This window comes from Neophocaena asiaeorientalis, unplaced genomic scaffold (assembly GCF_003031525.2).
Source record: "Neophocaena asiaeorientalis asiaeorientalis breed wild unplaced genomic scaffold, Neophocaena_asiaeorientalis_V1.1 scaffold629, whole genome shotgun sequence".
Classification (NCBI taxonomy): domain Eukaryota; kingdom Metazoa; phylum Chordata; class Mammalia; order Artiodactyla; family Phocoenidae; genus Neophocaena; species Neophocaena asiaeorientalis.
The window spans coordinates 5,188,714-5,203,273 of record NW_020175468.1 but is presented as its reverse complement, the minus strand read 5'-3'; the positions used below and the strand labels follow the sequence as shown (position 1 = coordinate 5,203,273).

General features: G+C 58.9%; 1 protein-coding gene across 1 annotated transcript in view; it reads left to right on the top strand.

Moving 5' to 3' along the window:
* CLPTM1 (CLPTM1 regulator of GABA type A receptor forward trafficking) overlaps positions 1 to 14,560 on the top strand; it is a 28,561-nt gene that overhangs the window by 13,357 nt on the left and 644 nt on the right. The window contains exons 5-14 of the mRNA XM_024768274.1: positions 492 to 650; positions 2,945 to 3,062; positions 7,285 to 7,370; positions 8,191 to 8,311; positions 8,902 to 9,146; positions 10,253 to 10,346; positions 12,520 to 12,710; positions 12,978 to 13,073; positions 13,378 to 13,513; positions 14,171 to 14,496. Coding sequence (XP_024624042.1) covers positions 492 to 650; positions 2,945 to 3,062; positions 7,285 to 7,370; positions 8,191 to 8,311; positions 8,902 to 9,146; positions 10,253 to 10,346; positions 12,520 to 12,710; positions 12,978 to 13,073; positions 13,378 to 13,513; positions 14,171 to 14,496 — 1,572 coding nt within the window. The remainder of the gene's footprint in view (positions 1 to 491; positions 651 to 2,944; positions 3,063 to 7,284; positions 7,371 to 8,190; positions 8,312 to 8,901; positions 9,147 to 10,252; positions 10,347 to 12,519; positions 12,711 to 12,977; positions 13,074 to 13,377; positions 13,514 to 14,170; positions 14,497 to 14,560) is intronic.

Here is a 14,560-nt window from a genome sequence, read left to right as displayed (position 1 = left end):
GTTCTTTATCAGTGGGCCTTCTGGGCTCTGGACAAGGATGGCCACGGGGACTTGGGGAAGGAGGGAGTTCTGAGGCCAGCTCCCCAGTTCCCCTGGGTTCTCAGTAGCCGGCTGACACTCCTGCACGTCTTGACTGTGCTTTATCCATAAGCCTGTGGCGCTCTGACCAAGAAGCCCATGAGAGGCTGAGAGGGGAGATGGTTCGGGGAGGTCCGGATCCTTTCTAACCCCAAATTCTAATTGGCAGACTGGCCATTGTTTAATTGTTTTTTGCTCTCAGACCAGGACAGACGTGGTGGAGGGATGAGGAAGGAGAAGGTTCATTCTACTTGCTGCTGCTCTTCTCTCCACTAACCCCCCCCCCCCCCCGCAAATTGTTCATATTGGTGGGCTCTTATTGCCACAGCGCTTCATCTGCTCTTTATCTGTCAGCCTTCCGAGGGTCCTGTAAGCAGCCCTGACGAAGCTCCCCCCACTTCCCCTCCCAACAGAACCTGCACGTGTACATCTCAGAGCACGAGCACTTTACAGACTTTAACGCCACGTCCGCGCTCTTCTGGGAGCAGCACGACCTTGTGTACGGCGACTGGACGAGTGGCGAGAACTCAGACGGCTGCTACGAGCACTTTGCCGAGCTCGACATTCCACAGGTGGGGACAGCTTCTGGTGTCTGGCCCCAAGGCTGCTCAGCTAGCACTAAGGGCCTTTCCTTGAACCAGCTCCCAGTCCTGCAATCGGGAGTCCAGGTTCCAAGCCTGGCTCTACTCTCAGTTCACATGCTTTGTGACCACAGGCAGGTCCCTGAGGTCTCTGGGCCTTGTCTTCCCCACCTCTCCATTTGGATGGAGTTGGAATTGGCGTAGGATCCTCCCAGCTACTTTCAGGGTTGTGTAAATCTGTGGTATAAACCAGTGAAAGATTAGTAATCATCCCTGGGGGTGGCCAGTCAGCCAGCCTGGTTTGAAAATAATAGTTACTGTTGACTGAGTGCTTACTACGTACAGGGCACCAGCCTGGGCTGACTGGTGGAAACCTCCCAGCAACCCTAGGAAGTGGGAACTGTTATTTCCATTTGACTGATGAGGAAACTGAGGTACAGAGAAGCCCCACCCAAGGTCGCACAGCCAGTGTTAACTGAACTGAACTCAGGCTGTCTGGCTCTGGACTCTGGCAGCCCCAGTTCAAATCCTGCCTCCTCCAGGGAGCTCTCCCTGACACTCAGGCTCAGCCAGCACCCTCTCTGGGCTCCTCAACGCAAGCCATGCCAGCTCTGGGGGGTTGTCACTACCTGAATATGGATCTGTTTTCCCCATGGGACCATCTTGGTCACAGCTCTGTCCCCAGCTCTGCCCAGCAGAGGACTGGGTGCAGAATCAGTGGCTGTTGAATAATCAATGAATCTGATGAACCTGTGAATGTTGACATCTCTTTGGGGCTGCTCTCTCATTCCTTTCTCCCCATCAAGTCTTCTCCTCAGCCTCCTGGGGAGGAGGGAGCATCTCTGCTCTGTCTGGCTCTGTCTGGGTCTCTTTGGGTAGCTGGAAGCAGTGGGCGGATGCATTCTTTCTGAGGCAGATAGGCTAGCCCGTGCTGAGAGGTGGCTCCCACTGAGACTTCACGTCAAGCCCCCAGAACCCAACCCTAGATCTGAGGAAGACTGAGGGGCAGTAAGCGAGGCAGTGAGAGGAGCTTCCAAGGACTTGGTGCTAACCCTCCTTCCCAACTCTGTGATGGGAGAGTGTCTAAGTTGTACTTGACTTTAATTTATGGAGGTGGCTGAGCAGCCACACAGGCCAAGGCCATTGGAAGAAGAATTTACTACTTACATTTCCCAAGAGGAGGGGGCCCACCACACTACGCAGGGCCACATGGGGAAGCACCAGGTTTGGACAGGAGCAGAAGGGGCATGGGGAGGCCTAGGCCGAAGCCTTTATTGAGGTTTCCGCAGGAAAGGCAGGGCAGGTGGGGAAACACCTTAGGACTGACCTGCTTGCCAGTCCCTAAGGGGGTGGCTGGGGTGTGGACTTGGGTTTGTTGGTTTGCATTTTAAAGTTATATTCAAAGTTAGGCGAGTTTTTTATTATTTCCAGGAATCAGCTAGCCCTGGGAGGGGCGGTCTCTTCCCTGCCAGATGTGAAAACAGCATGAAATATAAAAACATGGTTGACACAGAGGTGGACTTAAAAGGCAGGGAAGTGAGGACACAGCGTGGCCAGGTGAATCCCAGCTTACCACGAAGGTCAGATAGGCTGCAGTGCGGCCTCGGCCACCCACCCTGCGCCTCAGGCAGGTGGCCACCCCACTTCAGTTTCCTCATCTGGGTGGGTGTGGCAGGGGGGTGAGAATAGTAGGTGAAAGGCAGAGAGGTAGGACACAGACGGTGAGAGGCAGGGCCACGGGAGAGCCCACAGACTGGGTTCGGATCCACTTGCTGCATGTAGCCTCTCTGTGTGAGCCCCAGTCACCACATCTGGAAAATGGGATAATAACATGACCCAGTGCCCAAGGTTTACGTGAGTTATACGGATGTGACTCACTGGATTGGGCAGTTACCATTTGAAGTGCCAGAGTGGTATCTGGCCTTCGTTGTTTTACCGTTTAATGAATTAAGGCTGCTGACGTTTATCGAGCTCCTATTTATTCTGTGCTTGAGTAACCGTGCTCAGCGCTCTCAGATAATCCTTACGGCCCTGCTGTGCCCTCAGTGCTGATGATCTGCGTCCTGCAGGTGGGCCCTGAGGCTCAGCGAGGCGAAGCCTGAGGCCACACAGCCATTGCGTGCTAGAGCCTGGTTTTGAATTTGAGCCTAACTCCAGTGTCTGGCCCTAACCACTTAACTACACTGCCCACCCTGAACACTCAGTAGACGGGGGTGAGGAAGCCGTGGGGGGCGGGCGTCATGAGGGGCTTCACTGTTCCTTGTCCCCGTCGGACCGCCTTGCAGAGCGTCCAGCAGAACGGCTCCATCTATATCCACGTCTACTTCACCAAAAGCGGCTTCCACCCAGACCCCCGGCAGAAGGCGCTGTACCGCCGGCTCGCCACAGTCCACATGTCTCGGAGTAAGTCCCTCTCTGTCCTGGGGCCCCCGTGGTGCCGCGGGCCTGGACTCCCAAGTCCACAAGGGCAGGCAAGAACCCTGTGCTCAGGGAGGCTGGGGTTGGTGGCCAGGCTCGAACCCCACGTACCCTGCATGCCTCTGGACACCTGTGGGCAGGCAGGAGAGGAATCGGTTTAGAAAGAGCAGGTGGAGAAAGGGACTTCGGAGAAGAGGAAGGGCGAGGCCGGTGTGTGCACAGTACCGGGCCTGGCAGAGCAGACACTCCAGAATGGCCCATGAGAGAACGATGGCCGATTAAACGAGCAGAGGGAGACTGCAGGCCCTTTGCCGTTAGTTGCATCCAGGCTGCAGGTTTGAATGCGTCCTGCATGGCTGCGCTGTGAGCCTCCGCCCCTGCACGCGCACCTCTGAGTAGGGCTTCCCTTGACGAGGCAAGCTGGTGAGGGCCACGTCACCGGACAGGCCCCGTTCTCACCTCGCTGGCCACCCTCCTGGTGCCCCCCCGAGAATCCTGATTGGGTGAGCAAACCGCAGGACTGCCGGTGACCCCAAGAAGCCCCGGGTCAGAACTGTGGCCATTTGGGACTTCTGACACGGCCTCATTTTGAAACAGATTCTCTCTGCCCAGGGCATCTTCTTTAAAAAAAAAACTTTTTTAATCTCTCGTTATACGTACATGGTTTAAAATTCAAGTAATTTAGCCAGACAGCGACACTCATCTGTCTCCTGCTCTCCCCCTCTCGTGTTCCCCCAGTTTCCACTCCCCGCAGGCAACTGCTTTAGCTGTTTCTGCGACGTAATCTCCAAGGCTCCCAACGATAAGATGGTAATGCAGCTTGCTGGTGTTTCAGTTTTGACATTACCCCTTGACTTCCTACTCTGGAAGAGGAAATCTCAACTGAGGAGCACACTTGGATTAGATTCGTATTCAGCACTCAGATGGTTTCGAGTGTGTGGCTCTTCTTCCCGTCTGAGCCATACAGTGTGTGTAGTTCATTCTTCCTTTCCTGTCCAACATCTCCTTTTCCATGAGGTTAATAATTGTTGGCATTTTTTTGCCTGCCCTTTGTGTCTTTTGTCCTTGAGTCCACTGTCTCCTGATCGGCAGCTGTGGGACTCTCTCGCTGCACTTCAGTTTCAGCAGATCTAGAGAACAGACAGCCCCCCACACCCCCCTCCCAAAAGCCCCCCGTTCCCTTCATGTGAATTTTGCGTGCTCCACCTTCACTTTGATTCTGCTGCGCCTGTGGACTTGGTTAAGATCCCTGTGGCTGTTTTGGGTGGCGCAGAGACAGATGTGCTTTAATTTGCATGGGTTAGGTCTTTTCCTACCTCTTCTGGTATAGAAATAACCCAAAGGATGAGAGTTTTTTTTGTGACCATCTACACTGGATGAAACAAAACTCTAGTGACTGTACGTCAGTACCCAAAGCTGATTTGGAAAAGTCCCCCAGGTGTGCTAAGCGCTGTTCTAAGCAAGTATGTCTGCGGACCGTGCTCTGTAGGGCGTTCCGCCCGGCTGGCTGGCTGGCTGGCTGGCTGGCTTCCGTGGAGCGCATCTGCGAAGATGTGGGCAGAGGCGGGCTGAGGGGTGTGGCCTGCAGGGGCCATCCCCACGGAGGTGTCCCCGAAAGTCTGGGTTACATGTGCCTGACGCTTCAGAGGTTGCTTTGAATGTGACCCAGGTGGGCGGCTGCTCGCTTGCGTCCCAGTTACACCAATCAGCCACGCTCGATGCCAGCACCTTTTGTGGTTTCGTCTCTGGTGAATGTGATCCGTGTCACTGTGTGGTGAGGTCGTGTTCGTGGTCAGTGTGACAGACGTTGGTGTGGTCTGCAAAATAGAATCTGCAGCCTGTGGACCTGAGAAACCACCAGAATCCCCCAGGCTTGCCTCACACCTGGGCCCCCTTAGGGCAGGGGCTCGAAGGGACACGGAGCTGGCCACCGGCCCACTCCAGGGCATAGAGCGAGAGTGTGGGATCGGAAGAGCCCCCTCCTCCCTTCCCCAAAGGGCCAGTGGTCAGCTCCCTAGCACAGTACTGTCCCAGAGGGACACAGTGCCCGCTGCAGAAGGCATTGTAAGTTTCCTAAGTGGCCACGTTAAAAAAAAAAAAAAAAAAGGCCATAAAATGAATGTTAGTAATTTATTGAGGTCAACGTGTTGTCATTTCCACATGTAATCAGTATGAAAAAATTAACGAGGTACTTTCACTCTTCTTTTTCCTGCACTAAGTTTCAAATTCCAGTGTGTGTTTTGCACTCACAGCACATTTCAGTTTCAACGAGCCACATTGTCGGTGCTCAGGGTATAGTTTAACTCCAAGAAAAGGGGGCTTCTTCCTCCCTACGGAAGCCAGGTCCATCTCATATCATAACCCCATCTGGATGCCACCAAGTTGCAAAATGTTCTCCACCTGAGCCAGAGCCTCTCGCCTCTGGGGCTGGCCGGGCACGGTCCCTCCCTTCCCTGGACAGCCTCTCATGGGTGTGGAAGACAGCAGCGGAGCATGTCCCCGGGGAATTTATTCTCCAGGATGCCCACCCTTGGGTGTTTACTGCTTTCCCCTGACGTGGGAGCAAGGTCTCAAATGCGTTAATTGTGATAGAAGTGATGGGATGATATTCATGGGAACCGTAAGAGCAGCTGGCCCCCGGGCTGAAACCCTGAGTCAATTCCCAGAAGTGGTTTTGAACTTGAGCTCATCCATAGAATCCAGAAGCCCCTGGTTCTGAGCGGGTGGGAGGGATCTGAGCCCTGTGGCGTGTGTCAGTGTGACATGCAGGGGTGCTCTGCCGGCTGGGCTCTGTAGAGCAGAGCGCCACTTCGCAGTGGTCCTGCCCAGAAGAGGTGAGGCTTTGATCCCCATTCTCCAGAGCGGGGACTGAGGCCCGGGGAGGTGATGTAGCTCACCAACGTCCCTCAGTTCATGGGAGACAGAGCCAGGATGTGACCCCAGGGCCCCTGCTCTTGGCCAGCTCCCTCTTCCATTTCCCCATCTCCCTAGCACCTGGGGGCAGGATGGAGAAGTCACAGGAGGGACAGGCCATGTGTTGTCCCAGCATAAGGGGGAGCTGAAGAGTTACCCAGCCCCGGGTGGAGGCGGGGAGATGGAGCATGAACAAGCACCAGCCCTGTCGTCCTGGCATGTCTTGGCAGGGTTTGGGGCAGCATGGCAGGGAGCCCGTGGCTGACCTGGCCTCTGCAAAAGGAAGTGAGGTCCACTCCTGCCCGGGGATTCACAGCCCCAAAATATTTCTCGCGTTGGCGGCTCTGGGCCTTCTTCGGCCCTGTCTCAGCCCACCTGTTTATATTTATCAATGCTGCTGTTCGTCACTGGGGGGGGATACAGCAGGGCCCAAAACGGGCCCGGCCCCACCTGGGGTTTGCAGACTGGTTGAGGGGGCAGACAGCAAACAAGTAAACCAGTGGGCAGGTGAACCAGTGGGTCATGATGAACTGTGGTGAAGGAAACAGAAATGGCGAGGAACCCACCCGGGCTCCAGGAGCCGCCTTCAGTGGAGTGGGCGGAAGGGACATTTAACCAGGGGCTGGAAGGGGGAGAAGGAGCCAACCAGGAAGATCCCAGCCATGCTGGATCCCTGCCGGGGAGGCGCAGCAGCACGTCTGCCGGCCCAAGGTCGTCTGCAGGCCCAAGGTTGGCGCATTTGAGGAGGAAGGAGTGGGGTGCGCAAGGATGAGAGGTGGCGAGGGCTGAGGTTGGTGGGGCCGTGGTGAGCACGTCAGGGCCCCTGCCCGGGGCAGCAGGGGCTGTCTAGGATTCTGAGGCAGTGGGATGACTCGATCAGTTACTTGCATCTTAGGGGCAAGAGGCCACTGGGAGGCCAGTGAGGAGGTGACTGCGGTCATCCAGGAGGGGGCGCCGTGGCCGGCCTGGGGTGGGGCTCTGGAGGTGGGAGGCAGTGCTCGTATCTGAAGCATGTGCCGGAGGGGCTATTCACCCGGGGTGGGCTGATGGAACAGATGCAGCAAATCCTGGTGGAGGAGACTCCTGGGGCAATTTGGTGGATGCCGGTGTCACTGCAAAGATGGGGAACCTGGGGCTGGGGTGAGATTTGAGAAGGCAGTGCAGGCTTTCTGGTTGCCGTCGTCGGTTGGTGGGTGGAAGAGTGGGAGCCGGGAACCGGGTGGGCAGAGGCCTGGGGCCCGCGAGTGCCAGCAGGTCTCACATCCACCCCCTTTCCCTGCCTCCTCGCCCTCAGTGATCAACAAATACAAGCGCCGGCGGTTTCAGAAAACCAAGAACCTGTTGACGGGAGAGACGGAAGCTGACCCAGAAATGATCAAGGTAAACACAAGCAGAGCCGTCGAGTTCTGGGGGTGCCGTCCAGCCCGTTCCCAGCCCAGCAGCCAGACCACGGGGGTTGTCTTCTGACACCACCACTGAGCCGCTGGCAGCCGGGGGCTTTCACCTTTCTGAGCCTCAGTTTCCCTCCCGGGAAACTGGGTTAGAATGTAGAGCTAGCTCTCAGGGAGTGGGAGCGTTGCCGGTGAGGTTACAGCTGACCTCCAGCAGTGGCAGGGCGGGTGATCTGTGCGCCTTACACGCACCCACCTGGAAGCCTCACGCCAGCCCTGTTGGGTGAGTCCCGTCACAAGGAGACTTACACAAAGTATCACAGCCAGGAAGTGGCAGGGCTGGGATTCACACCCAAGCAGCCGGACCCCAGAGCCCGGGCTCGGCCCGGCACAGATGAGGTACCTGCTAACGTTGGCTCTAGAAGGAATACTCCCGGTTAATCCGGGGACGTTAACCCGTGGTGGCACCAAGAGTCTTCCTCTCTCCACGAGGTGGTTCCAGGCGGGAGGGCGGCCCCTGAGTATGGAGGCTGCACGCAGGTCCCACACTTGTGCGGTCGTGGGGCTGTACTTTGCAGCCTGGTGCGCCGTGCCATCCATATGGGCAGGCCTGGGTTTTCTGCTCCGTCAGGTGGCTGGGGGCAGCCAAGGCAGCGGGGTCTAGAGGCTGGTGCGGGGACTGGCCAGGGTGAGCCCTCGGCCAGCGGTCGCTGTGGTGGTTGCTCTTCTGCTGTCGCGACTGTCACGGGAGTCCTCAGGAGGAAGTGAGCAGGTGCTTCTGAGACCCACCAACCCCTGTCTCCCCTCAGAGAGCTGAGGATTACGGGCCTGTGGAGGTGATCTCCCACTGGCACCCCAACATCACCATCAACATTGTGGACGACCACACGCCGTGGGTGAAGGGCAGCGTGCCTCCTCCCCTGGACCAGTGTGAGCCCCCGACCACCCGCTCGGGCTCCTGACCAGGCCATTTTCTTGTTTCCTGGCCCCACCCCCAGCCCGAGATCTCTGACTAGGTCTCCACCCTCCCAAGCTTCCTGCCCCGCCCCTCTAGACACTCCCCTTTCTCTTCCTCCCACAACCTCTGGTGACCCCAGCCCTGACCACCTTGTGTCCAAACTAGTCTCATCCAGCCATGAGCTTTTTTCGGAAAAGGTGCATCCGTTGCCAGCCTTGGAAATTGAGGCAGCATCACTTAGGAACCCAGGTTTCTGACTTCTTTTACTAAAGCCTGAAGAGTGGAGAGCCTCAGGGCAGCCACAGCCTGTAGCTGAGCTGCAGCTGTCCCCTTCAGCCAGGGCCTACCCAGCCCTCCCTAGCCTGCCCTCTCCCTGACTCCTTGGCACAGCCCAGAAATGTTCCCTGTGCCCCAGTCTCTGTCCCAGGGGCCCCACTGGATCCCTGCAAACATCCGAATTTGACACCTTTGTCCTCGGAGGCTGAGGGGTCTCCCCACCCCCGTGGGTGCCTGTGGCCTCTGGTCCAGGCTGAGCGGTAACCCCTGCCCCGTGTGCCTGCAGATGTGAAGTTTGATGCCGTGAGCGGTGACTACTACCCCATCATCTACTTCAACGACTACTGGAACCTGCAGAAGGACTACTACCCCATCAACGAGAGTCTGGCCAGCCTGCCCCTCCGCGTCTCCTTCTGCCCGCTCTCGCTCTGGCGCTGGCAGCTCTACGCCGCCCAGAGCACCAAGTCGCCCTGGAACTTCCTGGGCGACGAGCTGTACGAGCAGTCAGATGAGGAGCAGGACTCGGTGAAGGTGGGGGGGGGTGGCGGGAGGCTCCCAGCCCCTTCCTGGCGGCAGGAGGGGAAGGGGAAGTGGGCCAGGCCGATGGCCTGGGGGCTGCGAGCAGATGCTCCCCTGCCCACAGTTTCACAACCTCCCAGCCGCCCTCCTTGCAGTGGGAGGAAACACACTCGGCCCTCTGGCTCTGGCTCACTCTGGGGGTCCTGCCTCTGAGGCTTCCACTGTCTTCCTCTTTTTTTTTTTTTTTTTTTTTACATTTATTTACTTATTTTTGGCTGCATTGGGTCTTCACTGCTGCTCACGGGCTTTTTCTAGTTGCAGTGAGTGGGGGCTACTCTTCGTTGCGGTGCGCGGGCTTCTCATTGTAGTGGCTTCTCGTTGCGGAGCACGGGCTCAGTAGTTGTGGCTCACGGGCTCTAGAGCGCAGGCTCAGTAGCTGTGGCTCAGGGGCTTATTTGCTCCACGGTACGTGGGATCTTCCCAGACCAGGGCTCGAACCCATGTCCCCTGCATTGGCAGGCGGATTCTTAACCACTGCGCCACCAGGGGAGTCCCCATGATCCTCCTTGTCACGGCTTTTCTGTTTGCAAGGCCTGGCCCTCCGGGTCTGGATCTACCCCTCCCTGCTTCTTCGGCCCCATGTTCTGCCTCCCTGACTTTGGGCTCTGACTCCATGTGTCTGCTCCCTCTCACTGTGTCCTTGAATATTCTTCTCTGCCTGTGTCTGTCTTGTTGAGCCTGGTCTTTGCTTGCCCGGGGCTGTCTTTGGTGTTGGGTTTCTGTCCCTGGCTCTGACAGTCCCTTCATCTCTCTCAGTTATTTCTCTGCCTACCCCCATCACTGTCTCCCCATCTCTCCTCTGTCTCCATCTTTCTCCCTCCCTCTGCGTGCATCCCTCGCCCACCTCTCTGTGCCCATCTACCCATCTCTGACCTGCTCTCCTCCCGGCCAGCACCACACCCTGCTGGGAAGCCCTGGGGTCAGATATGGGGAATATCAGGAGGTTCTTCCAGAGCCCAGAGCCAGGAGAGATGGGTCGGCTGATGAGGGCACTGCAGCGGTCAGCCCCCGGCCGGGGCACAGCAGCGCTCACAGCATCTCCCCCACCCCCACCCCAGGTTGCCCTCCTAGAGACCAACCCCTACCTGCTGGCGCTCACCATCATCGTGTCCATTGTCCACAGTGTCTTTGAGTTCCTGGCCTTCAAGAACGGTAAGGGTGGGACCCTGGGCCCCGTGAGAGGCCGTGGGGGACTGGGGACAAGGGGATGTGTGGTGGGAGGATAGGGCCTGCTCCCTCCCTCTTCCTCTTGGGCCCTCCCCCTACCTGGGGCCTGTCAGCCCCACTCTCCAGAGGCCTGGTGAGCAGCCGCCAACTCCCAGCCCAGAAACTCCCATCTACCGGGCGTGGCGCTGGGGGAGGGGCTGGGCCTGGTGTTCTGGCAAAAGCCAGGACAGAGCCGCTAGGAAGCAGGGCCGGGGAACTCCAAGGCGGGGAGCAGGGAAGCCCCAGAGCTGCTTCTGCTGCCCTGCCTGGCAGGCCGCCTGTTGGGGAAGACCCCTCGGGTTGAGTGGACAGGGCCCATCTGAGTGGGAAAGTGACAGCCCTGTCCCAGAGGGCCCCAAGGTTCCAAAGGCCAGCAGTGGTGATGGCCAGCGGTTGAGGGGGACCGGCCACCCCTCATGCCAGGCACGGTTGGAGTGCCCTCCAGTGAGCGCATTGAGCCCTGCAGCCACAGCCCCGTCAGGAAGCGTCGTTACCCCCACTGTCATAGCAAGGACCCGGAGGCTTGGGGAGGTTGGTCACCTGCCCACAGCCACACAGCTCCCAAGTGGCAAGGCCAGGATTTAGATCCAGGCAGCCTTCTCCATACTCTAGGCCCTGCTGGCCCCTTCTTCCTTGTCCTAGAGAGCCCTGGTCTGAAGGAGGCCTGCTGCTCTGCAGCTTCTGGAGGTGGCAGTAGTAATGGGTATTATTATTGTCATCGTCATTCTTATTAAGAGGACATTACCATGATTGAGTTACCTTCTGGAAAACTATGACATCAAGACCAAACAGTAAGTGGTGCTCACCCCTGTAGGGAGGCGTGTGTTAGCCGTGGTGCGTGGAGCCCTGGCTGTGCCAGGTGGGCGCATGCGTGCAAACACTCTTGCTGACTGCAAGCTGGGTCCCCTAGGGTCCCTTTTTTCCTAATGACAGATGAAGGCACAGAGGGGGTGGTTACTTGCTCAGGGTCACAGAGCAAGGGCATGGGCCCTGGGCGAGCCCGGCCTTACACCCCGTGCTTGCTGCCTCTCTGGTCTGAGGCAGAACTCGGATCCACCCACCCCCACCAGAACCCTGTCTTCAGACGCATTCTTCCCAGTTAGGATTGGGGGGGCTCCTGTGAGTGTCCCCTTCATATCTCCCCAGGGTCTGATGGTTTGAAGGGAGAGGTGTAAGCCTACCAGGTGTGCTGGAGCTCTGGAATCAGAGTCAGAGCCGGAGGGGTGGCCAGCACCCGGGTCTCGCCCCTGTGTGGCCTTGGGCATGGCTTCTCGCCTGGAAGACGGGCATCGTGCTGGGTCGGCCTGCTGTGGCAGCAGGTGTTGGACACACAGCCCAGGCAGAGTCCAGTGGTGCCGTTTTCCTCGTCTGGCCGATGGGAAGACCAGGGCTGGGAGAGGGGCTGAGTTGGGCCCTGTCGGGGGTGGCCAGGGCCTGGGAGAGTAGTACTGGAAGAAGCTCTGGTTGGAGAGCAGAGCCCATGGCCCCTGTGCGTGTCCTGAGCGTGTCTGTGGGCGGGTCCCTTTTTTTATTTATTTTTTTGGCCACACCTCGCGGCATGCGGGATCTTAGTGCCCTGACCAGGGATTAAACCCACGCCCACTGCAGTGGAAGCGCGGAGTCTTAACCGCTGGACCGCCAGGGAATGTGGGCTGGTTCCTTCACAGGTTCGGGGTGGTGGGCTGGAAGAGGCGGTCTTGAAGTGCATGTCCCAGACCTTCCCACCCAGCGGAGGCGCCACGGTGCCACGGCGGACAGCTCAGGTCTGTTGTCACACAGACCCGGCTTCCATGCAGATTCCGCCGGGTCAGGCTGTGTGGCCTTAGGGACGTGGCACATGGCAGCAGTCTCCGCCACCGTCACTGCCAGGCAAGGGACCGACCGCACCCTGGGGGGCAGGGTGTGTCCAGTGTGAGGCTGCAGAGATCCTGCCTGCCTGGGGCTCCGCTGGCGCCTGTGGAGCAGACTCTCACCGCAAGGGGGGGGTAGTGTGCGCCCTCCTCCCGTGGCATACCCAGTGCCGCCCCGGGGGTGTGAGGAGGACGGGGCCTGAGGGAGCTGCGGGAGGGACTCGGGGGCTCCTCACCCTCCTGGCTTCCTCCCCAACTCCTGTGCACAGATATCCAGTTCTGGAACAGCCGGCAGTCCCTGGAGGGCCTGTCCGTGCGCTCCGTCTTCTTTGGCGTCTTCCAGTCTTTCGTGGTCCTCCTCTATATCCTGGACAATGAGACCAACTTCGTGGTCCAGGTCAGCGTCTTCATCGGGGTCCTCATCGACCTCTGGAAGATCACCAAGGTCATGGATGTCCGGGTAAGGCCAGGCTGCCATGCTGTTTCAGAAGCTGCCAGGGGTTGGGAGCAGGGTCGTGTGGCCCAGCCAGACCCTGGAGCTGGCCCCTAGGGGATTCCCAACGCCTGCCACACTCCCAAGACCAAGGGGATTTTCACACCAGGGGATTTTTCGGGTCACACGTGGGGCAGGGGAACTGGGAACGGTGGGGAAGGGCGGGAGCTGGAACTGGCTTGGGGGACAGGAGCCAACGTGGCAGCTGACTGCAACCTCCCTCCCTGTCCGCAGCTGGACCGGGAGCACAAGGTGGCCGGACTCTTCCCCCGCCCAACCTTCAAAGACAAGTCAACATACGTTGAGTCTTCGACCAAAGTGTATGACGACGTGAGTGTCCCCACAGTGGGCCTCAGGGAGGGTCTGCAGGTACCCACACGCTCCTGGGGACCCAGGACATGGCTAGGGTGCCTGCCTATCGGCCGACAGCCCCATACTTCATGGCTTGCATCATACCCTCTAGTGTCCCCTGCCTGCCACATATACTTCCTAGCCAAGTCCAGAGTTCCCAGGGCCACCTGGAAATTCCCCCGGGCTGGCCTGCCACACCAGGTGTGGGTGTGTGAGGGCGGGGAGCAGGGGTGCCAGGTGGGGCCCAAGGAGCTGGGTCCCAGCCCCACCTTGTGCCCCACAGATGGCGTTCCGGTACCTGTCTTGGATCCTCTTCCCACTCCTGGGGTGCTATGCCGTCTACAGCCTCCTGTACCTGGAGCACAAGGGCTGGTACTCCTGGGTGCTCAGCATGCTCTATGGCTTCCTGCTGACCTTCGGTGAGCAGGCCCTCACCATACGCGGCCCCCGCAGTCAGGGCAGGCGTCCAGCAGCAGTCCTCAGCCGCGTGCTGGGCCGTGCTGGGCCTCGGCAGTGAGCGAGTCGGCCTGGCCCCGCCCTCCCGGCACTTGGGGTCCAGTGCGGGAGACAGACCTGTCTCCAGACAGGGACACTTCAGGGGGAGCAGGGGTGGCACGTGGACAGCCTCAGAGAGGTGCCCGGTCCGGTCTGGGAGTCAGGGAGGGCTTCCGGGAAGCCTTGGACAGTGCATTTCAGTCCTCGTCCTCAGGGGAACGGACAGAGTAAACAGACAAGTGAGTTACAGCCTGTGATGAGTGCTCTGAAGGGGCCAGAGTGAGAGGGCCGTGGAGGCTGGTCAGGTGTCCCTGACCTCCATCATCACCTCTCCGAGGAGATGATACGTAAACTGAGGCCTGAAAGGTGCCAAGGAAGGAGCTGTGCAGAGATCTGTCAGAAGGCAGAGCAAGTCCGAAGGCCCTGAGGTAGGATGTGCCTGGGGTGTTGGAAGCAGCACGGGGGCCAGTGTGGCTGGGACAGAGTGAGTGAAGGGACAGAGGCCAGAAATGCAGTCAAAGAGGTGGAGGGTCAGGACACCCCTTCCTCTGCTCATGGCTGCCCCTTCCTCTCCGCCGCAGGCTTCATCACCATGACACCGCAGCTCTTCATCAACTACAAGCTCAAGTCTGTGGCCCACCTGCCCTGGCGTATGCTCACCTACAAGGCCCTCAACACCTTCATTGATGACCTGTTCGCCTTTGTCATCAAGATGCCTGTCATGTACCGGATCGGCTGCCTGCGGGACGGTGAGGCCCGGCGGGCAGGTGGGTGGGCTGGCCGGCAGGCTCCCACCAGAGCTGGGCACGGGCAGGGCCCTGGTCTGAGGGAGGTGCGCCGGCCTCGGCCTGAAGGCTCAGCCCACTCTTTGCAGGACCCCCCTGCCCCGAGTCCGACAGTGATCCGGGTGGGCCCTGCCCCTTCCCCTCACGCTGCCCCCTCACCCCACCCCCAGATGTGGTCTTTTCCAT